This window comes from Heterocephalus glaber, unplaced genomic scaffold, assembly GCF_053883595.1.
Source record: "Heterocephalus glaber isolate CG9 unplaced genomic scaffold, H.glaber_assembly_v1.0 deba00000281, whole genome shotgun sequence".
Taxonomy (NCBI): Eukaryota; Metazoa; Chordata; class Mammalia; order Rodentia; family Bathyergidae; genus Heterocephalus; species Heterocephalus glaber.
Window position 1 is genome coordinate 11,339,626 of NW_028258139.1, and position 25,503 is coordinate 11,365,128.

The window sequence follows — 25,503 nt, forward strand, 5'->3', positions numbered from 1 at the left end:
AGAAGTACAAATGTCCAATAAATATATGAAAAAGTCTTCAACATCTTTAGGGATTAGGTAAATGCAAATCAAGACTACATGAGAAACAGCTTCTTAGGGACTGAGAATCAAGAGACATCTGGAAAACAATTTAGCAAAGAGAATCAATAGTGGAGCTCTGGGAATAAAAAAATATATAAGCCAGGGCCAGGGATTTAGCTCAGTGGTGCCGCCACCTGCCTCACAAGCACACGGTCCTGAGTTTGATCCCCAGTACCAAAAACAAAGCCACAGAGAAACTGGAGCAACTGAAGACAATGCAGAGAAAAGACCAAAGCAGTCTAGAATATTAACTCTAGTTCCCAGAGAGGTCATGTCTTTGCAAACACAAGGTAAGTCTAGAGGGTCCACAGCCTCACGGAGAAACAACAAACTGGTGACACAAACCTTAAGAAAAGCCCACAATTATTGTGAGTTGCAATTTCAGCATGGAATTTTACTCTGAAAGTGATTCAATCTGCATGGCAGGTTAGAAATGGAGAAGAAATTCATGGCAGCATACACCATACATGGGAGTGACACAATCTGAAGCCATATGGGAAGGGACTTATTGTTTAAGACTAAGCTATACTGGGAATCAGAAGTCATATAACCACTACACTTCAAGGTCTCTGGGGTCACTCTATCATAATGACTGTGTGAGAGATGGTAATAAAAGACAGTCATAGAGAAGAGGTGGGCTAGTTGTAGAATTTTGGCAATGACAAGCTCAGGTTGTGATGTACATTGTGGTTCCAATCTCTGTGGTGAGAAGCCAGGTAGGTCATGTGGTTTTCTAAAGGGGCTCCATCTGAAAGTGCTGACATTAAGTCCAGCAGACTGCCCCAGCCCCAGCCCCGGCCCTACCCTCTCCTGCCTTCCCTCCCCCCTTCCAACCCAGAACTCAGTGGTCATTTGTTTTTCCCATCTACCAAAGCAGTGAGGGACACACTTTGGGTTGGATAGTTGGATATACCTGGGGTATATGAACAGAAGGACATCTGGAGCAAAGGAGGCACCCCAGAAGCCAACAAGTCATAAAACTAGTTGGAGATAGCAGTGACTCAGGAGTGCAAAAAAGGGGACAAACACTAAGAGCCTCTGGAGTGAAGAAAATCCTAAGGCAGACACCACACCACTGACTGACCACATCCAATGGAAAAGGCAGCATAGCACAACTCAAGAATTCACATGCCAAAAAAGTAGGTATGGAAACAAAATAGGCTCTCGTTGTGGCTCACTATCCCCTACCCAGATCTGGTGGATTACAATACCACAAGCTCTAGAAAGAAAACACTCACTCAAAAATGCTAAGGAATTTTTTTTTTGGTACCAGGGATCGAACTTGGGACCTTGTGCTTGCGAGGCAGGCGGCAGCACCACTGAGCTAAATCCCTGGCTCTGCTAAGAAATTTTTTTAAACTCATTTTTCTTTTCTTTTTTATTTTTTTGGAAGGGGGTGTGTTTTGTTTATTTTTTCTTATCTTTTGCTCTTTGATTTTTTCTTTTTTCTTATTTGTCCTTTTTTGTTATTTTACCTAATTCTATTGACTTTTATTTTTTAATCAGATTTCTTACTTTTCTCTTTCTTGCTCATCTTTCTTTTTTAAGTTTTACTTCTTTTAATTCACCTCCCCATTCTATTTTTATTATTACTATTAAGCTCTATTAATTTTTAACTATTTAGTTGACTATGCTACTATTGCTAAATTATTTTCTATTGTTAATGGTGGTATTATCATTGCTTTTAGTAAGCACTTACTATAAATCTGGTTTATCCTGTCAACATTACTATGGTTCTTTTCTCCTCTCTGAGTGGTAGTAGGGGTCAAATTACCAAAAAAAAGGTCAGACACTAAGAATACCCTCAAATAATGTGCTGAGTAAGTTGAAGAGGTATAAATGTTAAAATATCAAAGGAAGCAGAATCTAACTAAAGAGATCTTCACATTAGAGGGTTTCTCTACCCTAACTGATCTTCAACCCACAACACAAAAAATAAAAACATGAGAAAAGAAGGCAACAAAATGTACCCCCAAGTGCCTAACTCCCCCAAATCTAATCTCATATACACTGAAGTAGAGGAAGGTATAGGCAAAGAACTAAAAAACCAAATGTTCATAATGTTTCAAGAGATAAATGAAATATACAAGCAAATGAGTAAGATTCTTAACGAGCTCTTAATGAGGATTTAATTAAAAGTTAAAGGATTTTACCAATAAATGTTCAGCGAGCTTAAAGAAACAATAAACTAACTGATTTGAGTAAGACAATACAAGACATGAATGACCACTTTGGAAAAGAATTAGAAAGTATGAAAAGAAAGCAAGCAGAAAGAGATGATATGAAACATTCAGTGGAAAGCATGGGCAGGACATGTGAGGACGGCATCAGAAACAGAAGATAAGGTGGATTTACTAGATCATAAACTCAATGATACTGTTAAAAATTACAAGGGCTGGGGATTTACCTCAGTGGTTCTGCCACCTGCCTCTCAGGCCCAAGGTCCCGAGTTCGATCCTGGTTACCAAAAAAAAAAAAATTACAAGACATGCTGGATCCAACAGTCACTAGATGACTCAAAAAACATACAAACAAAACCTTCAAATTATAGGAATAATGGAAAAATTAGAAGATGATTCACAAGGTATAAAAAATTTATTCTCTGAAATTATAGCAGAAAAATTTCCAAATCTAGGGGAAGAATTCAATATTCACGTATGAGAGGCATATAGAATTCCAAACAGATACGACCAGGAAAGAACCCCTCCACAACACATCATAATCAAATTTCCAGAAATTCAACCAAAAGGGAGAATACGAAATAGAGAAAAACAGTATAGTATAAAGGCAAGGAGATCCAAATAACTACTGGTTTCTCAGCACAAATCTTAAAGCTCAAGAGAGGTTAGAACAAAGTTTTTCAAGTCCTAAAAGAAAACAATTGTCAACCTAGACTTCTATATCCTGCAAAATCAGCCTTCAAAATTGATGGAGAAGTACAGGTTTTCTACAACAAAGAATCCTAAAGAAATGCATGACCACTAAACCAGCATTGCAGAAAATATTTCAGGGACTTTTACAGAGAGACAAGGGAGGCCACCAGCACCAAGAAGCCCAAAGGACAGTATACATTTAACTGAGAGAATAATTAAACAAAAAACAAAAGGAAGGGAGGGTCATTGAAACACCTTATAATAATAGCTCTGAATGTAAATGGTCTCAACTCCCCAGTCAAAAGACACAGATTGGCAGAATGGATAACAACAAAAACCATAACCATATATTGCCTGAAAGAAAAATACTTCATCCAAAAGGAAGTACATAACCTGAAAGGATGGAAAATGGTACTCCATTCAACTGGAGCCCAAAAGCAAGCAGCTATATTATTTTGGGGTACAGGACACTTCAAGCCAAAATTGATAAGAAGAGATAAAGATACTACAGTGGCTACTACATACTATAAAAGGAACAATAGGAAAGAGATAAAAATTGTAAATATCTATGCACCAAATGTTAAGTGTACTCAACTGCATAAAACAAAAACTACCAGGGTGAAAAAGATAGACAGACACCCACACAATCACAGTGGGGGATTTCTACTAACCTACTCTCATAATTAGGCTAAGAAGACAAACAAATCAATAAAGAAATACCAGGGTTAAACCATACTATTGAACAAATGACCTTAATAGATATCTACAGAGTATTTAATTGAACAACAGAATACACATTTTTCTCAACAGCATATGGAACTTTTACCAAAATAGACTGTATCTTAGGCCATAAAGCATGCTCAAATAAATACAACAGAATTGAAATAATTTCCTGCATATTACTGGATCACAGAAATCAAAGGGACAAGAGTTATATGAACACAGGGAGATGAAATAATACATTACTGAATAATCAATGGATCACACAAAAAATCAGGGAAGAAATAAAAAAATTCCCAGAATCAAATGACAATGGAAGCACAACATATCAAAATCTATGGGACACAATGAAAGCAGTTCTAAGAAAGAAGTTTATAATTGTAAATGCACACATGAAAAGGACAGAGCCATCAAAAAGGAATAACCTAATGATGCATCTCAAGGTCCTAGGAGGACAAGACAATCCAAATCTGAAAGTAGTAGAAGGAAAGAAATGGTAAAGATTAGAGTCAAAATTAATACAATTGAGATTAAATAAAAAACAATATATAGAATCAGTGGATCAAAAATTTCTTTGAAAGGATAGAAGAGGATCTGGGGATGAAATGAGATGAGAGAAGAGAGGAAGAAGAAGTAAAAAGGATCAAGATGTGATATACATATGCATCATTTCTCCTATGATGAATGCATTTACTGAGATTCCATCTCATTCCAGTCAGAATGACTATCATCAATAACACAAAAAACAACAAATGTTGGTAAAGATATAGAGTGCAAAGGTATTGTTGGTTGGAAGGTAAATTAGTACAGCCACTATGGAAATCAGTATGGTGTTTCTTTAAAAAAAGTAAAAACAGAGCTACCATTTGATCCAGCTATAAAGCATTCCATGGTACATAACCAGAGGAATTAAAGTCAGCATATTATAGAGTTACTTGCATATTCATATTTATTTTGGCACAATTCAATTTTGGCCAGGTATAGGACTGGCCTAGGAGCCTATCAACAGATAAAGGTATGTTTAAAATGTGGCATATATACACAATGGAGTATTATTCAGACATAAAATGCACTAAATTTTATTGTTTACAGGAAAATAGACACAACTGAAGTCATCATTTTGAGAAAGTTAAGGCAGATCCAGAAAGATAAATCTTGCATATTCTTCCTTTATGGGGAACCTAAAAAGATGACAAGAAAGTAGGTAACAGGAAGAGAATAAGGGGGAGGGTGAGATACAATGGCAGTCAATAGGGGATCGGTATGATCAAAATATTTGCATTGGAAAATTTTTTTAAAGGGCTGGGTATGTAGCTCAGTGCAAAGGCATTCTGTCGGGTCCCCAACTCACCCTAAAAGACTACATTACTGTAGCTAACAATGGCCGTGAAAGGCCTCATTGGGGTATGTTTTATTGTTATGTCTGCTTTGACAAGGAACCTTCTTTAAAATCTATCTTAATTCATAGTAACATCAGTGGTTGGCTCAAGATGGTTCCCCAACAGATTCGTCACCACTCATTGAATTCTTTTCTTTTTCCTGCGTAGTATTTATTATTCTCCCACAAATAAATGAAAAAGAAATCACTGCAAAAATTAAATGTTATGAACCTTTGTGTGAGGTAAAGTCAAAAATCTCAATCACATTCTCAGAATGTGAACTGAGAATATAGCTGTCACTTGTTAAAATTGGTTTTTCCATTTACACAGCCTATCTTTAGTAATTTTTTCTAATAAAAACTCAAAAGCATGTATACAAGAAATTGGAATGTATATAATACAAACTCTCAAAATGGCAACAGAATTCTTCATAAGTAACTTCCAGGCTGAGATATGCTAATTTGGGATTGGAATGCCACATTATCTATATCCTTCACATTTGCTATTAATGTTTAGCTTGTTATAACCTTAATTGCTCTTTTGAACATAGCACAGTATAAAATAAACTATTCGCTATTTGAAATTAACATCCTTGAGTCAGAAATGTATTTCCTTATTCTCTTCAAAAGCCAGTTGTGCCCAATCTTGTAGCAAACAGACAAGTTCCCTTTGATCTTATCAGCTATATTAACTTATACTATGTAAATATAAATGAAATCAGCTTTAAACTATTAATGCAGAGACCTCTGCACTAACATGAGTAAATTCTTGCACAGTAATATTTTAATTATTGTTTAAGTCCAAGTCCAAATACTTACACTTAATAAAGTGTTTCTGAATAAATACAGAACATATATAGTTAACCTAAACTATTGGTTGGCTTTTACCTTGTGTTTAACTGGCAGCATTGCTAGTAACTGTATAAAATTGCAGACCTGTTTCTCAGCATTGGTCCTGGCTGATTCCTCTTGTGCCAGCACCATTTCTCGCTCTGCAGTTATCTGTACACTTTCTCTCAGTGCTTCCTCCAATTCTTCAATCCTGTCATCCTTCTTACGGAGACTGTCCTGGAAAACGATGGAAGACTAGGTGAAGTAGATTAATCAATTAACCCAAGATGAGCCTATTTATCAAGAAAAGGCCGTTTGCTTATTAAAAGTTCTTCCTTTTGGAAGCAAACCAAGGCCAGAAAGTTATCTTCACAGAGGAAAGAATAAAGGAAAAGAAGAAGTAAACAAGCTTAAATAAGTTTATTAAGAGCAATGAGATGAATTAGTTAAGCAAGACAGACATGATAGACTTGCTCTCTGCAACAGAGAGAATAAAGCTGTGTTAGCATAGACAACAAGGGCTTGGTTATTTAAAAAAACAAAATTGTTGTAGAACTATTCTTAAACTGAGCTGAAAGCCAGCTTTGGTGAAATTCTACTTAGACTGAATACCAAAACATTGTCTTTCCTTGGAATGTTACACCTAGGAAAAAAAGTCAAGTAAACAGCATGACTTTTCAGAATGCATTCTTCACATGAACAACTGCTGGCAAACTAATTAAAAACAAATGAAAAAGAAGAGGGTGTTTCTTAATATTTCATGAAAGTAAGGTTTTCTCAATATTATATGAGACAGCTGGAAACAACTGGATATAAGAGATTGGTCTGGATAAGACTGAATAATTGACTACTCAAGCAATTTCTGTTAGATCTGATATGCTATATAAATTTAAAATGTAACTCTTGGGAGATGAGATATATCAGAAAGACAAAATTCTACAGGACTTTAAAATCATGTAACATAGCTGAAATTTGAAAATAAAGATAAGTTAAGAATTCATGCAAACTGGAAAACAAGATTCATCAATTTATTATAAGCACTTTCTCTTTAAATTCTTGCAGAACCAGTAGACTGAGGATAAAGTATTGCCTTTTATGAAAATATGAAACAAAGGAACAAGGTTTGCCTGGATAGTCACATGCAGAAGAGTGAAATTAGGCACTCATCTCTAACAGCAATCAATTCAAGATGGATTAAAGAATTAAATGTAAGACCCGAAATTATGAAACTACTAGAAGAAACCAGAGAGGAAAAGCTTCATAACATTGTGTTAGGCAAAGGGTTTTTGGATAAAACCTGGAATCCACAGATAACAAATGCAAAAACAGATAAACAGAGCCATATCCAAATAAAAATTTCTGTACAGCATAGCAAACAACCACAAGAATGAAGAGACAATCTATAGAATGTGAGAAAATATTTGCAATCTATACATCTAGTAAGGGGTTACTATCTTAAAATACATAAAGAAATCAATTCAATAGCAAGAACACAAATAACCAAGTTTTAAAATGGCCAAAATACCTGTAAAGACATTTCTTAAAAGAAAACATATAAGTGATCAACAAGAATATGAAAAAAATACTCAACATCATTGATAAATTGAAATCAAAACCACAATAAGATATCATCTCACTGTAGTTAAGATTGGCTCTTACCAAAAAGACAAAATGTAACAAATGTTCATGAGGATGCAGAGAAAGGGGATCTCTCATCCATTATTTGTTAGGAACAGGATCTCTCATATACTATTTGTTGGGAATATAAATTAGCCATTATGGAAAACATGGAGGTTGATCAACAAATTAAAAAATAGAAGCAACATATGATCCAGCTATCCTACTGAGACTAGGAGACAGACAAATAGGCAGCTAGGATAGAGACCTGAGTAATCCAAGATAAGCCATGGGAAAACTGGAACAAGAGGAAAAGAGGCTCACTGAAGTACAGTATGCTATGGAAAGCTGGGGGATAGGGGAAGTCTGCTCCTCCTGAGTCAGAAGCCTAGCTAAAAGCGGTTATTGCATTGTTTTACTGACTCATTTTCACACACATACCAAAACAGCTCACTAGCCCACGAAAGTCTATTTATAAACTTCTGAACTTGGGTGCCTCCATGGCATCCTCTGTTGGAGCCTCTTTTGGCTGGAGAGAGCTTTTCTTTGTTCTCGCTAATAAACTCACTTCGTTCATTCCCCACTGCTGTCCATCACCTTCATCCTTCATTATCCTCAGGACAAGAGGCCAGAGAGAAAACTGGTTACTCTACTACTTGGATATAGATCCAAAGCAAAAGAAATCAGTATGCTGAAGAGACATCTATACTATTTCCTTTATTATAGCACTATGGCAAGAGCGAAGATATGGAATTATCTGTCTATCAACAGATGAACAGATAAAGAAAGCGGGTTATATATACAATATAATCACACTACCACTGAGCCATAAAGAAAATAGATTATACATACCTGCAAACAGAATACTACTGTCATTTGCAACAGCATAGATGAATCTAGAAGGCATAAGGTTAAGTGAAATAAGCTAGGCAAAATGCCAAATGCTCTCACTCCTACTCAGTTCTATGTGAAGCCTAACAGAATTAGAGAACAGAATGATTATGAGAAGATGGAAAGGTTGAGGAAAGAAGGATTTAAAGAGGATGGTTTATAGGAGAATAGGTGGACAGGAGAAATAATATGTAATGTTCTATAGCACTGCAGGGTAACTAAACTTGACAACTATATATTTCAAAATGACTAGTAAACAGGATTTTGAAGGTGACCAAGACAAGGAAATGATAAATGTTTGAATTGATGGATACCAGTTACCCTGACTTGACCACTGCACAATGTATATAGAATATTAACAACACACTGAAGACAGTACATACTTCCTTCACCTTCACTGATTTTATTTAGTGAGTAAAATTTGGCTCAAGTTTTAGTTTTAGAAACTTAATATAGGGCCGGGGATTTAGCTCAGTGGTTCCACCGCCTGCTGCACAAGCGCAAGGACCCAAGTTCAATCCCCGGTACCAAAAAAAAAAAAAAAAAAGAAACAATATATATCTGTTAGGGTAAACCAAGAAAATTCCCATTATACTGAACTATATCTTAAATCTATTTAATAAAATATGGAACCAATGCCAAAAATGAAAAGGAAAGCCTTTCAGTTATACAATACCAGAATACTAGGCACATTACAAGTTCATATTTATAATTTTTTGTCCTCGTTCATTCTAGAATATGAAATAAAACTTTCTGTACTTAGATTATAATATATACTAATTTTTCTAAGTTTAGAATATCAAGGAAAAGATGTTAAAAACTTCTAGAAAGGCTTATTACCTACAAAGGACCAAAAAATCAGAAGGCATTACAGATTTCAATAAAAACACAGAAGGGGTCAGAGATTTAGCTCACTGGTCCCATCATCTGCCTCACAAGCGCAAGGTCCTGAATTCGATCCCCAGTACGAAAAAATAAAAATTAAAAACACCGAAACCTCGAGTAATGTTTTCAAAATTCTAAGGGAAAAAGTGATTCCAATTAAGAGTTCTGCATCTGAACTGTCTATTAAATATGAGGGTAAAATGAAAATTCTCAAAAACATATACCTGAATTACAGATTCCTTCAAGAAGGTACTAGAGTGTATTGTAACAACTTGAAGAAGCAAATTCAGAAGATATGGGAATCCAGAACAATGGGGTCCATCACAGGTGATGATGAAGAGAACCTCAAGGGCCATGGGACACCTAATGAAAGGACAGATTGAAGCAGGGGATGAAAACTCAATGTTTCTAGGGGATTTTATAGTTCCAGAAAGACATCTGGAATAAACTGGTGAAAAAAATATATTTATATATTTTCAAGACAGGGAAAACTGACAATAAAAATTATACTTTACCAGGAAAACTTAAAATGCCAACCACAATATACAATGTGGCTGAGACACAATGATGTCAACTTTCAGAAACTATACTGGAAGGAGAGAAAGAGGGAGGTATGTGTGGTAATGTGCATAAAAAATGCCAATTCAATATCATCCATGATAAGAAGTTAAAAGGTAACACCAACACAAGAAAAATAATAGAACAAAAATATAAGAATGCTGGGCTGGGGATTTAGCTCAGTGGTTCCGCAGCCTGCCCTGAGGACCCAAGTTTGATCCCCAGTACAAAAAAAAAATAAGAATGCTGTTTCAAAAGTTAGAAAAAACAACAGGGAATAAAAACACCAAAAGACATGAAAGTGCCTGTCTCAGAGAAACAGGAGTCAGAGCTAGACGAGAATGAGGGCACTGACTATTATAAGTTTTGTAGTACTATTTCTTTGTTAAAATATAAATATTGTCCTGATAAATAATCAAAAGCAAGTTGAAAATACTAAAAGAACATGTGCTATAAGTAAATTCATAAGGATAAAAAGTAGTTCTGGAAAAAATTATGAATGAAATTGCTTAGATACTAAAAACTCTAAATGTGGATTAACCATTTCCTGTGCAAAGAGAAAAGTAACTGGGCAAATATATCTCCAGACCACTCTAATGAGCAAAAGAAAGCTGAAGAAAACAAAATATGTATAAATTACAAGTCATCATACTTTTCAACTTTTTATTTAAAAGTCCTATGCATTTCTTTCCGGCAAAAAAATAGCACAAGTTGGACAGAAATATGGAAAACTTCTTCCAAGACTTTTGATAACCACAGGATCCTCAAAATAAGAACATTTGTTTTAAAAGCACAGTATAGAAGCTTCTGCTGTCATTCTAAAGATTCAGAACATATTTAAAAGCATAAATATCTCAATAGCAGGGCCTGAGGATGGTAGCTCAGTGATTGATCACTTGCTTAGCATGTGTGAGATTCTGGGTTCAAACCACAAACTGGAAAAGAAAGAAAAGACAAAAAAAGAAAAAAATCCCTGGTAAATATCCAAAAGTACCTACCATCTAAGCCATAGCACAAACCCAAGAGGCTTTAAATTTTTTTTAAAATCTACAAAATTAGTAGTGAGTAGACTGTAGTTCAATGCTTGAACTCTGAGTAGAAGTGATAATTACACCAGCTTCTTGAATGTGTGAGCCAATAAGATATTTGGTTGGTAAAGTCTCAGTCTTTAAAAAAGATGAACTGTAACAGACTTCATATACTTCTACTCTCAGGTCTGTGCAGGAGGACATAAAGGGATGTATTGCCAAACGTTCTTTGGTGCCTTACATAGGGACAGTGATTACCCTGATATATCCTGAATTCCTGAATACGTACTTTTTAATCTGTCTTTTCTGTTTCCAAATTCCTAGTTTTTATGATAAACTATGAGGCAATCATACCATTCTGAGTCTTATAATGCTGGAGAAACTGACACACCATATAACCTGATAGATCCCTATTCACTGCTATCTCTAGGATATTCCTCAGGTTTGAAGAATCTGAAGCATTTGGAAATTAGAAGGTTCACCTACTGGATCTAAATGCAGCAGGAGATGAAAGTTAAGATATGCCATACTTCAGTTTGAAATAATCATTCCTGTTGTTTATACGTATTCTTAATTTGCTACTCGTTTACAATAACAAGTTCTTAACTTCTTCAGCTAAATATACTATAGGGTGACTTTCCTTTATCTGAAATACTTGGGACCTGAAGTGTTGGATTTGTTTTTAAATTTTTGCACATAAGTAACAAGCTATCTTGGGGATCAGACTGAAGTTTTAGCACAAAATTCATCAATGTTCCACATATACTGCACTTCAAACACACATGCTTAGGATAATTTTCTATAACTTTGTCGGTGTTTTGACTGTGACCACTCACATGAGGGCAGATGTGGAATTTTCCATTTATAGCACCACATTTGCCCAGAGAAAGTTTCAGATATTGGAGCATTCTGGAGTTTGAATTTTCAGATTAAGGATGTTCAATCTGTATTTTTACCATTCAATATGGTGGCTACTATAAACAAAATGCTTCTGGGTACTTAAAATACAGCTAATCCCAATTGAGATGTGCTATAAATATACACTAAAATTTTAAGATTTAGTCTTCAAAAATATAAAATACTTCATTAGTAATTTTCATATTAAATGTATGTTAAAATGGTATTTTACACATCAGAGTAAATAAAATATTAAATTGATGTTATCTGTTTCTTTTAGTACCCCCCACCCCACCCCCCCCGCTTTTTGAGACAGAGTCTCACTATATAGTTCAGGCTGGCCTTGAACTCACTATGGAGCTCAGGCTGGTCTTGAATTCCTACCAATCTTCCTGCCTCAGCCTTCTGAGTACTGGGATTATAGGCTTGCACCACCATGCCCAGCTTTCTTTTAGTTTTTAATGAGGCATTAGAAAATTCGAAATTATATAGGTGGCTCACATAGTTTTACCACAGAAGATTGTACTAACTAGAACAGATTTATATATGTAATGTTTCTATAAAAGGCTATATAGAATCTCTCATGTGTTACTTAAGTCTGTAACTCTTAGCTTACAAACTATTAACAGACAAATATGAAATATAAGGCAACAGTCCTTATCTCAAACACCACCAAAACCTCCAAAATACTTAGCTCTGATAATTATCACATTGATAACCTTAATAAAACAATTTTAAATACCATTTACTCTTCTGTCAGTAGAGAAAACCAAGCTGTCCACTTGGGGTAAGGAGAGAGGTCAAGCTATGCAGATCATTTTAATACTGAGACTACCACACACCTGTGGTAGTTATTTGCTGACTTCAAAAGTCAGCAGCCTAGGGCTGGGGGTTTAGCTCAGTGGTGCCTCCACTGCCTCACAAGTGCAAGGTCCTCAGTTCGATTCCTGGTACCGGAAAAAACAAAAAACTTAGCAGCTTAAAACAACAGTAAATATTTATTATCACAGACAGTTTTTGTTTGGAAAGAACTCAAACATACCCGACAGCTTGAGCCACCAGCTTGAGTGGTACATGCATGATTGTCTTACTGGTTGGCTTGTACCACTGATAGTACAAATGTATCTAATCACTATCATCAGTCTTTTTACTAATAAAATTAAGAAAAAGTATATAAATGTACCCTACCAAGGACAAAGGAATAATAAAAGAAAAATTTACCATTGGGCTTACTAACAATCTAGCTGTGAAATAACGCGTGTTTTGGGTTTGGTATCCTATATTAACAAAAAAAGCACACACAGGTTAGCTATATAACAGTAGACAATCGAATTCAAATCAGAGGCATCTGGCAGCGAGACACACAAATTAAGTCAATATCTGGGGTGAGACATACAAATTATGGTCGTGTTGTGAATATGGCAACTGAATACTTATAGTTCTAGGATCTCTCATTGGGTTGTAATTCAGAGGTCACATAAACTTCAGTCTTCTACCTTCTACTTTCATGACTGGCAAGCTGATACAGCTACTGACTTCAAGGAGCCTCTGTTTATCTCCACAAGACTGCCTAAGTTTCATTAAAACATAGAGACTGGCTTCTGTCAGAGCAAGTGTTCTGAGAAAGAAGCACAACATCTTATGACCTACCTTTAGAATTCATGTATCATCACTTCTGCTTTCCTCTATTATTCATGTAAACCAACTCTGGTACAGTATGGGAAAGGATTATATAAAGGCATGAATACCAGGAGTCAAAGGATGGTGTGGAGACACACTGGAGGGTGATTAGCATTACGTAAGGATGTGTCTCCAGCATAACAAAACTGGATTACCAATAAAGGCAATATTCCTGCTGAAAGAAAAATTCCTTTTAGGCTAGCAGGATCTTTATTTTACTAAAAAGCCTTTGTTATGACACTGTATTAAAATGTAACATCTAAAATACAAAAGGCAGGTATAAAGAAGACTTCCAAATCCATAATACAGCTCAATATACCACAAGATATAAACTCAGCAAGATATCCTATTGGAAATTACTCAGACTAAAACTTACCATTGGACTGAGTTCTGATAACAGATGCTTTCTTGAGATTATGGTAAAAATAGTTCCACTTCTTCTATTAATAGTTCATTACTAAGAATAATGATATGAAGAATGATATACTCATCAAAGTTCAGTGAAAGAGATATACAATGGAGGTCTATTAACAAGTGTAATCATAGGACATTTGAGTAAGTTCTCACATTTGATTATTTTGAGAATCAATCCATTACTTGAAGAAAATATGAGAATGAAATACTGTCCTGTTTGCCTCACTGAATTAAAAAACCCTCATTAGTCTCCTCTTCTTTAAGGGCTGATTGTAATATTATTGTAACTGATTCTACTCTTAAAGTAAATAAAAAAGATTTTGTCTAAAACAGTATAATTTAAAATTACATACTATATATTTCGAAAAGTGCTACAGGTATAGATTTTAAATGTTTTCAACTCAAATAAATAAGAATGTGAACTGATGGGTATGCAAATTAGCCTAAGATTTTACATACATACACCTCATAAATATATATAATTATTATTTGTCAATTAAGAATAAAATTACAGGGCTGGGGATTTAGCTCAGTGGTTTCGCTGCCTGCTGTGCAAGCGCAAGGACCCGAGTTTGATCTCTGGTACCAAAAAATAAATAAATAAAATTACAAAGAGATCAATTATGGGAACTAATAGGAGTTAAGTCAGTTTTATAGTATTCACTGTTTAGAAGTATTAAATCAGCAGCCTGTGGGAACAAGACTAAGTAGGAAAGGTTCAATTTTATTCAGCTGCTCTAGTTTGGACATTTCATTCTGCTTAACCAATTCAGGCAACCCAAAATCTAGATACATACTATGTACCACAGACAACACAATAACAATCTGGAGACAGTAAAAGAATATGCTTTACTATTTTAAATAGCTTCTTATTAGTTAAAAATGAAAGCAATAGGGCTGGGGATTTAGCTCAGCGGCACCAGACCTGCCCCGCAAGCGCAAGGTCCTGAGTTCAATCCCCAGTAAAAAAAAAAAAAGAAAGCAAGCAAGCAAAAGCTCTAGAGTTTTACTTCAATTGTTATTACATTTGCATTTATCAAAACAAACATGTTAGTTTTCCAACCATTAGACTAGGTAACTTTGTTGAGTCAGCCCATAATTACTATTATTTTCAATTTTAGTCTTTATGTCTTTTAAAAAAAGTTTTGAGGATTAAATTTAGGGTCCCAGACACACTAGGCATGGTCTACCACTGAGCTACATTTCCAACTAGCTTTGGTAATATAAACCTACTTTTGCGAACCACACATTAACCCTACACATATTAGGTAATGTCAAATGAGAACACTTCACTTACAGACTACAGGGCTCAAAGAAGGAGATTTGTGTAAGTAATTTTAGGAATCTGGTAGAAGGAGAGAAAAGAGAAACCACCAACAAACTCTTCATCTTCTTAAATAAAAAGATCCCCATATTCAAGGGAGATTAAGGCAAAAGCTGTGACAGAGTAACTGTAAATTCACTCAAGCAAAATAACAAGAACTCCCACGATACAAGCCATGAATTCATTTCTGTGGTCTTTGCTTCTTGGTGTCATCTCTGCCAATATCAAGCTGTGTTTCATTCCAGCTGTGTGACTGTAGCCTCCTGTGATTTTCCCTCAAATCAAGCATTCAATAAGGAAAGCAAAGGCAAAGTAAAAACAAGGAGAAACAGCCATTAAAAATTAATTTGTTGTTCCCTTCAGATATCTCCCTCATAATAAAAAATGCATGATAATATAACATAGAAATTACTTAATAATAACAGATTCTGTTAAGCCTTTCCCTTTTTCAGCAGCAGGAAGAAGCCCAATACAGGTTTCACACAGACTACGCAAGGTAAAATAGCCTCCCACATTCTCTCCTACCCTTCCCAATTCTGACTCCAACATGATAAGAGAGGTCATTTACTTGAATACTACTAAGAGCTGCTTTTTTTGGAGTAAATATTACTTGCTAGCTAGACTTCAGCATGTTCTGAAAAATGATAATGCTAACTGCTACCCATGGTCCTTAATGTAAAGAGATAGTAAATAATTCTTGATGACTCAAGCTCACTGGGTACCCTGCTCCCCTCTTCCCCATCTCCCAAACATACATACACACACAGATTTCATTAAAATCATTCATCATGCCAGAACTCATTTTCCAACATCTCAGATGCTTATAGAGGGGGGATGAAGCCAGATGGACAGATGAAGTCAATGTTAGAAAAAGAAAGCCTAACACAGGAACAGAACCTTAAAAATAAAAAGCTTTCAATTAAACTTTAAAATCTCCCCATTTCTCTTTAAAACCCCTCAAACACCTAGCCACAGTTAAGAGTCGAGCTGTTATAATCTCAAAAAAAATCAAAACAAAGTCAGAAATATTTTATTAAGGAAATAGAAAAATAAACATATAAAAAGATTTATCTAAAACAAATATCCCATAGGTTGACTAGTTTTTCATTCTGAAAATTCTGGTAGCTGGGTATGAGAAACTTGAGCAAAAACATTAGGTTTACCAAATTATAGGACATTACAAATCTCTGGTGTGCAATGCTTATAAAAAGAACAAGCATATATTTTCAAAATAAGTGTGAAAAAATTCAGAAATACAATCTTTCACTTAAAATAATAGAGGCTGAGAGCATAGCTCAGCAGTAGAGAACTTCCTTACCATGCACTATCCTCAGTACCAAAATAGTAGTAATGGTCCCTCATTTCTCTGACCACCTGCACTCTGCACTTAAGTGCATCCTAATAAACCCTTCTTGGGCTGGGGATTTAGCTCAGTGGTTCTGGCGCCTGCCTTGCAAGCGCAAGGTCCCAAGTTCGATCCCCGGTACCAAAATAAAAAGATAAATCCTTCTCATGTCTGTTTTACTGATGTGTCCTGAAAATTCTTTTCCATGACAGGAGTCAGTGAATCTGTAAACTTATTTTAAAGGGGTGGGTTAAGTTCCTTATTTCAGCCTTGGGGACCCTCAGACCTAGCCTAGTGAAATTTATCTTGGCAACCCGTATGAGACCTAAGAAGAGACATGGAGACTGCATAAATCTAGACTTTAGTTTGATAGGTCCAGTCAAATCTTTTTTTATTTATTTTTCTTCGTCCCCAATTTCTGGCACTCCCTTGTACCTCTGAAGTATAGTTTTCTCTGAAGTGTAGTTTTTTCTCAACCCCTTTACCTTTGAAGCATACTTTCCCAATGGTTTGCTTTTTTTCTTCTCTCTTTTCCACTCAGGCCTTAAAGTTTGATATCATAAAGTTTATATGTGATTTGGTTGTTGTATGTATTTGTGTGTCAATTTTAGGTATATATTCTATTTCAGCTGGTAGACAGATAAACATTCATGAGACAGCCCAAATACCTTTGTTCACTGGATTAGAGGTGAGTTAACAAGATAAGAATAAAGATATTTTTAAAATTGGTAACACATTTCCATCCAGCCTGTTAGCTGATTAAGGTAATACAGAAAGACTGGTTTTATAAATGTCTAATATTATTTGTCTACAATAACTTAAAATTTTTTCCTTGGTTAAAGATAATACATACAGCTTAAAGTGTAATAAGTCTGTAAGTGGTCATTAACATTATTTTCTAAATTTATAAGAGTTCTAAAGATTCTTGTCAATACAGTTAACATCCTATAAACCTATTAAAGGAATCTAAATTTTGTCTTAAGAGGAAAAATTGGGCCGGGGATTTAGCTCAGTGGTGTCACCACTTGCCTCACAGGTGCAAGGTCCTAAATTCAATCCCCAATACCAAAAAAAAAATAAAAGGAAAAACTAAGTAAATATATATAAAGATTTCTAGATACCTGTGATAATAATTATTGCTAATCTCATGGTATATTAAATACATTTGTGTTTTCCCAAGTCTTTCCAATTTTAGCATATGTGCTGCTGAAGCGAGCACTCCCATCTTTTTAAGATGCAGAACCTGAGAAAGACAACTTATCATACTGATGATCTCCAAACTACAGTTTTTCATGATGATAAACTTTTTAGGTTTCCATTTATGTGACTGTTATATAATTGTGTTATGATAGTTAAATGTGCCTACACCTTATACAGGTGAGGCAGTGTCATTATAATAATTAGAGATTCAACATTAATAATCTGTAAAGTATATCTATAAAATAAACAAGCACATTCTACTTAAATGACACTTTATTAAAAGGTAACAAACTTAGGTAAAAGTTTCTTTATGTGATTTAATATTTCATAACTGGATAAAAGTGACTGACTAAGCAGTTCTTTTATTCTAAAATGGGAATTTAAATGTAATTTTAGAGACAAAAAAGACCTAAGGGATCCAGTATAATAATGCCAGCATAATTATTATACTAAGAAAAAAGCTGTTATGCTAAAATGCTGTCTGTTCCCAAGTTTAATTTGTCCTAGTAAAGCTAAAAGGAAAAAAATCTCTTCAAAATGGAAAAAATCTTTTTCTTTTGTAGATGGGCCAATTCAAATTTTAGAGAATAATATAAATGTTTCACTGGTTCTGCATTTAAGAAGAAAATATGCCAAATACTTTCATTAGTTTCAGAAGATCTGACCCACAAGAGGTACTGCATTCTCTGGGCAATCCCATTAATCTCTATGGACAGTGACCTCTATCAAGATTAAACACAGATACCAAAGATCCAAACTATTTACTGATGAGGAGAGCTCATCAATAAAAGATAATTTCAGGCTCAATATTTTTATACAAAAACTGGAAATCCATAGGAAAAAGACTCAGTTTAAAAGTACAAGTGTAGCTTAAGAAATCAATTAATTATGGGCTGCATGGGGATGTGGGCTCCCACCACAGGCCCGCCATTCCAACCCCCCAAGTGTAGGCAAATCCCAGGGTGCAGCTGGGTGGCCCAGACCAGCTCAGCTGCAGATGAATCCCTGGCTGGGGTCTGCCCAAACACCAGAGGTTCCAGCACATGCTCCCCCAGGCCAGAAGCCTGCCCAGAGAGGAGCTGCACAAGCACGCAGGCATCAACCAGAGGCTTGCCATACCATCGCCCACAGCCAGGGACCTGCCTGGAGAAGAGCTGTACAGGCACATAAGCAATACCCAGAGGCTCACCCCAATACCAATGATAAGTGCGAGGAGACCCCAGCCAAAGCCTGTGCAGACAACAGAAACTGAGGTGCACAGTCCCCAACCAAAGGGCCTCCCAGACAATAGCTACACAGGGGCGCCAGCAAGAGGCATGCCTAGATATCATCCCAAGTGTGCTGAGGCCCCAGCCAGAAATGCGCCCAGACAACAGGTCAGCTCAGGGATCTAGATGGCCACCACTCTGAACCCAGGAATTGGTGTACTGGTGAGCAGCAGAGTAAAGGCTGCTTGGCGGCTTGCTGAGAATTCAAGACCATTGGGTAAGCAAAAAGTAACCTCAACAAAGACACAGCAGGCTGCATCTGCTGAAATGAGAAGACACGTAAATAAGTCCCCAAACCAGACTTCCAGATCACCTAAGGGAACCACAAAGGGCAACAAGATGGAACAATCTGATACTCAACCACCGGCACTCCCTGAACTGGCAACGAAAGGGGACCTGGAAAAAATGAAATCAGAGATAATTTCTCAGATAACAGCAGAGATTGTGCCGATAGTACAAGACATGATTAAAAAATCTAGACCGGACACAGATTAAAACTAGAGGAGCTGAGGAACATAATGGAATCTCAACATAGGAAACAAATGGAATCCATAAAGCACATGCAAACAGATTTCTAGGAGATTAAAAACTCCACTGAAAGTTTGCACAGCAGGTTCTGGGTTGAAATTTAAATCCCCCTTCCATAGCTAAAGACTACAAGGAACTGAGCAAAAGAAAAAAAAAGAAAATGCTGTGAGACAGTGGGAGACAGGGAAGAGAACCAGTGGGAGAGCAAGCTAAGCAACAGAGAGGCCTGTAAGACTCAGAACATAGTTGCTCCCACAATGACTGCACCAGAAATAGAAAAGAGCCAACCTAATAGTACAAGAAATTAATTTTGGTAAGCAGAGTGCCAAAAACAAAACCTGTCACAGAGGGGACAGGAAATAATAAAAAGATTATGACATCTATTGGGATTGTGAGACAGAACAACAGTAGTAGTATCAGATTACAGGATCCTGAATTGAACTCTTGTGTTTTGCACGTGCCAGGTAGCTGCTTGAAAACATACTAAATGTTGCAAAGCCATCTTTGCCTCTGTAAATGAATAGGATTAGAACTAAGTACAGAACCAAGTTGGTTTGCTCTGGATAAAAAGCGACTGATGCCAGAAATTGCATTATCAGTTTAATTTGGTGTACATCTGGTGAACATTAACACACCTAAAACAAATCAAAAGTAATGAGAAAATCACTAGGATAATCCAACACCTCAAGATCAGAAGTCTTGATCACACTGTGTCAACAATAAGCTATGCTAATTTTAATTTAGAATATTATACTTTTTGAAAAATTCTTCTGAAAAAGACCAGCATTTAATGAAACAATAGTTTGATTATTACACCTACTAAGAAAACTTTTACAAAAAATAAAAAATAAAAGGAAAGTTTGTGCAGCAGAACGCACCAATCTGAGGACAGAATTTCAGATATAGAAGATAGGATTGCAATTAGTGACCAGGAAAAGAAAAATTTATTTAAAAAAAATAAGGGACCACGAGAAATCAATCCAGCAGCTGCTAGATAATGCAAAGAACAATAACATGAGAGTCACTGGAGTCAAGCAAGAAACAGGAGGAGGGCCAGAAGTGGGGTTGGGTAGGTTATCCCCAGGGGTGGGGAAGTAGAAGCCCTGAAAGAGGCGGAAAAAAGAGGGCGGAGGATCCTGGCTACTACTCTGAATTGGAAACCGATTCTCTTACAACTCAGAGACACAGAAAAAGGGAAGAGTGTCTCATCCCATTCCTCCTTTCCTCCCTTTCCACAGCCTCAGCCATGGCCAAAGCAGGGGCCCGGCTGAATGAGACCATCACTGAGACAACAGTTACTGTGACAACCGAACCCAAGAACTGGAGCCTAACCATCAAATTTTGGAAATGGAAGCCAGAGAAAAAGGTGGAGTGGACGAGTGACACTGTGGACAATGAGCACATGGGCCGCTGCTCATCAAAATGTTGCTGTATTTATGAGAAACCTCGGGCCTTTGGTGAGAGCTCAACAGAGAGTGAGGAGGAGGAAGAGGAAGGCTGTGACGGCATCACGCAACCCCAGGACCGACCCCCACCACCCCTCCCCAGCCTCCTGACCCCTCCCAGCCCCCTCCAGGGCCAATGCAGCACTAAATTCCTCTCTTCCGCACCATTCCTGTCTGTCTGGCCCTGAATGTATCCACGTGGCTAACTGGGAACTAAATCCATGGATTGATGCCTTCTCTGGTCCCCCTTTTCCCTCTCTCTGCCTGGTAGAGGAAAGAGGAAGAGAAGGATGGACAGAGACCCATGCCTGGAACTCTGACTTGCTGCTATTCTGGGTCCCCCCAACCCTCATTTCCCCTCCCAGTACTCTCCCTGTTGGGGATCTAGGCATCTTAGTCTCAGTCTCTGCCCTTTGTCCTCACTGCCAAATGCCTGTCCTGGGATCCAGTTACGTGTCTTGGCTCCCTGCATGCTCAACATGAGTCTCATATACTTAACCGGTTTTTGAAAGTCCCAGCTTTCACTGCCAGGGTCCCAGTCAGGCTCCAGGCAATCTCACCCCTGCTATGCTTGTTAATCCTGGCTTTGAGCTCATCCACGTATGGATTTATATAGTCCTGATTCTTCGCCCTTGCCTGTAGGATGGTGAGGTCTTCAGGGAGAGCACAGGGGCCCAGCCTATCCCCTCCTGTCTACCCCCTCGTACTCAGAAGGAGCCAGGGGAGAGGGCTTTATCATTTTTACACTAATGGAAAGTGGAACAAGAAATACTCATGTCCTCTCTCCCCACAGTTATAATTTGATATAGTATTTCTGACAAAGTTGGCTTGAGACTGGTCACTTAGAACCAGCAATCTTTTCAGCCTTTCAGCTTCAGAGACATATAATAAAGTCCACAGTGGGGGCAGAAAAAGGAAAACAATGGGAGTGAACAAGAAGATGGGGCCATGTCTTCTACACAGCACTCCTACCCCTGGTAGGCTTAATGTCTACCAGCCCAGATTTCCAGCCATCTGGCTCTCCCTGCCCCTTACCGGGATCTGGTTATCATTTTGTGGGCCTCTGGCTGTGCAGAGATCAGTTAAATCCATACTGCCACTGAGACCTCATTTATTGCCACAGATGCACAAAATAAATAACCCAACATCACACACACACACACAAAGAAACAGGAGAGTACAGATGACATTAAAAAACTATTCACAGAAGTACTGGCAGAAAACTTCCCAAGCAGGGGAAAAGAACTTGTCATACATATAAGTGAGGCATACAGGACTCCAATAAGCTGTGATCAAAAAAAACTGCACATAGGCATATACTAGTTAAGATTCCAGAAACACAACAGAAGAACAAAATTCTACAAGCAATTAGAGAAAAGAAACAAATCACATACAAGGGAAAGTCCATCAGAATCACAGCAGACTTCTCAATGCAAATCCACAAGGCAAGAAGAACGAGGAGTGATATATTTCAAGCCATAAAAGAAAACAACCTCCAACCCAGACTGATGTACCCTGCAAAACTATCTTTCAAAACTTATGGAGAAATAAGATACTTTCATGACAAAGAGCACCTTAAGAACTTCATGAATACCAAACCAGCACTCCAAAAAATTTTAAACAATATCCTAGGAAAAGACAATGAGGATCACAACCCCAGGAAGCACAGCTGAATGAATCCATCGGGCACAACAAGAAATTGAATGCAAAGGGGGAGAATCCAACAAAAAGAAAAAGTCATGACAAGGAAAAATCAATACGTATCAGTTACAACCATCAATGTTAATGGTCTCAATTCACCAATCAAAAGAAATAGACTGGTAGAATGGATCAACAAGCAAGATCCAACAATATGCTTCATTCAAGAAACACACTTAATTCAAAAAGAAACTCACAGACTGAAAGTTAAAGGGTGGAAAACAATACTCTATGAGATGGGAACCCGAAAAAAAGCAGGAGTAGCTATCCTCTTTGCAGATCAAGTGGATTTCAAACCAACACTGATGAAGACAGACAAAGAAGGACACTACATCCTTGTAAAGGGAATAATCCAACAGGAAGAGATGACAATCATAAATATCTATGCACCAAACAATAGTGCACCCAACTATAGAAGACAAATACTAATGGACATGAAAAATCAAATAAGAACTAATACAATAGTAGTGGGGTACCTCAATACCCCACTGTCATAAATAAATAGATCAACTAGGCAAAAAATAAGCAACAAAGTACTAGAACTCAATCAAACTCTTGAACAAATGAACATAACAGATGTTTACAGAGTGTTCCACCCCACAAAATCAGAATACACATTATTTTCAGCTGCACGTGCATCGTTCTCCAAAATAGACCACATACACACTCATACAACATGTTTAAGCAATTGAAGTTATCCCCTGTACATTGTCAGACCATAGTCCAATGAAATTGGAGATCAATAGCAAAAGAAACCACAAGAATTTCATAAACACATGGAAACTGCACAACATGTTTTTGAATAACCAATGGATCACAGAGGAAACTGAAGAAATCAGAGTTCTTAAAACTAAATGACAATGCCAATGCAACACATCAGAATCTATGGGACACAATGAAAGCAGTCTTACAAGGGAAATTCAGAGCAGTGAATACTGATATTAGGAAAATAGAGCGAACTCAATTACACAACCTGATGTTGAACCTCAAGCATCTAGAAAAAGAAGAGCAGGACAGCCCCAAAGCTTATTCAAAGGAGGAAATTATAAAGATCAGGGCAGAAATCAATGCAATGGAGACTAAAGAAAAACAATACAAAAAAAAAAAAAATCAATGAAGCCAAGAGTTGGTTCTTCAGAAGAATAAAACAATACTGACAAACCGTTAGCCATCCTTATCAGAAAAAGGAAAGAAAAGGCCCAAATCCATGCAATTAGGAATGAAAAGAGTGAAATTACAATGGACCCAGCAGAAATCCAGAGGATCATCTATACCTACTTTGAGAATCTATATGCCAATAAGATGGAAAACATAGAAGAAATGGACAGATTCCTAGATACGTGTGAATTACCAAAGCTGAACAAAGATGACCTAAAAATTCTAAATGACCAAATATCAATCAATGAAATTGAAAATGTAATTAAAAACTTACCTACCAAGAAAAGCCTGGGTCCTGATGGCTTCACTACTGAATTCTACAAGACATTTAGAGAGGAACTACTGCCACTACTATTTAAACTCTTCAATGAAATTGAAAGCGAAGCAATACTCCCAAATTCATTCCTGCAAGCAAGCATCACCTTGATCCCCAAAGCAGAGAAAGACCCAACCGAAAAGGAGAACCATAGGTTAATCTTACTAATAAACATAGATGTAAAAATCCTTAATAAGATACTGGCAAATAGAATGCAGAAGATCATCAAGAAGATCATACACCCTAACCAAAGTGGGATTCATCCCAGGGATGCAGGGATGGTTCAACATATGCAAATCAATCAATGTAATACACTGTATCAATAGAGCCAAGGACAAAAACCATACGATCATTTCAATAGATGCAGAAAAAGCATTTGACAAAATCCAACATGTATTTATGATTAAAAACCCTACAAAAAATTGGAATAGATGGACTCTATCTCAATCTGATAAAAGCCACCTATGAAAAACCAACAGCCAATATCAAATTAAATGGTCAAAAACTGAAATTCTTCACACTAAAATCAGGAACAAGACAAGGATGTCCACTATCACCACTCCTGTTCAATATAATTTTGGAAACATTAGCCACAGCAATCAGACGAGAAAGAAATAAAAGGAATAAAGATAGGAAATGGAGAAGTCAAATTGTCACTATTTGCAGATGACATGATACTCTATACAGAAGACCCCAAAAACTCCACCAAAAGTATTCTAGATTTAATAACCAAAATCAGTAGAGTAGCTGGATACAAGGTCAACACACAAAAATCAATAGCTTTCCTCTATACGAACAACAGACTCACTCAAAGAGAAACGGCTAATCAATTTCTTTCACAATAGCATCCATAAAACTGAAATACCTAGGAATCAACCTAACAAAAGAAATCAAAGACCTCTACTCTGAAAACTATAGCACTCTGAAAAAAGAGATTGAAGAGGATATCAGAAAATGGAAAGACATCCTTTGATCCTGGGTAGGAAGAATCAACATAGTGAAAATGGCCATACTTCCAAAACTGTTATATAGATTCAATGCAACCCCAAATGAAATTCCAGCAGCATACTTCACAGACCTTAGGAAAACAATCTAAAAATTCATTTGGAACAAGAAGAGACCCAGAATAGCTAAAGCAATACTAGGCAATAAAGACAAGGTAGGGGGTATCACAACCCCCATCTTGAACCTATACTACAAAGCTACTATGATAATAACAGCATAGTACTGGCAAAGAAACAGACCTGAGGACCAGTGGAACAGATTAGAAGACGCAGAATCAATTCCAGACACACTCAGCCACCTCATCTTTGACAAAGGAGCCAAAAAGCTCACTGGAGGAAAGACAGCCTCTTTAAAAATGCTGCT

General features: G+C 36.8%; 1 protein-coding gene and 1 pseudogene across 28 annotated transcripts in view; one reads left to right on the forward strand and one right to left on the reverse strand.

Moving 5' to 3' along the window:
• The window catches only part of Erc1 (ELKS/RAB6-interacting/CAST family member 1), a 510,100-nt gene that overhangs the window by 251,737 nt on the left and 232,860 nt on the right, over positions 1 to 25,503 (reverse strand). For 21 of the 28 annotated variants that reach the window (XR_015439760.1, XR_015439759.1, XM_087182771.1 and 18 more), the window contains one exon: positions 5,989 to 6,120. The exons of 6 other annotated variants lie outside the window; for them this stretch is intronic. Coding sequence is in view for 19 of the 22 variants with exons in the window: in XM_087182771.1 (XP_087038897.1) it covers positions 5,989 to 6,120 (132 nt within the window). In the remaining 3 variants the exon portion in view is untranslated. Of the gene's footprint in view, positions 1 to 2,488; positions 2,539 to 5,988; positions 6,121 to 25,503 lie in introns of all 28 variants that reach the window. One more of the 28 variants, XR_015439774.1, reaches the window with a different exon arrangement.
• On the forward strand, positions 20,765 to 21,130 carry LOC101698151 (E3 ubiquitin-protein ligase PPP1R11 pseudogene; annotated as a pseudogene).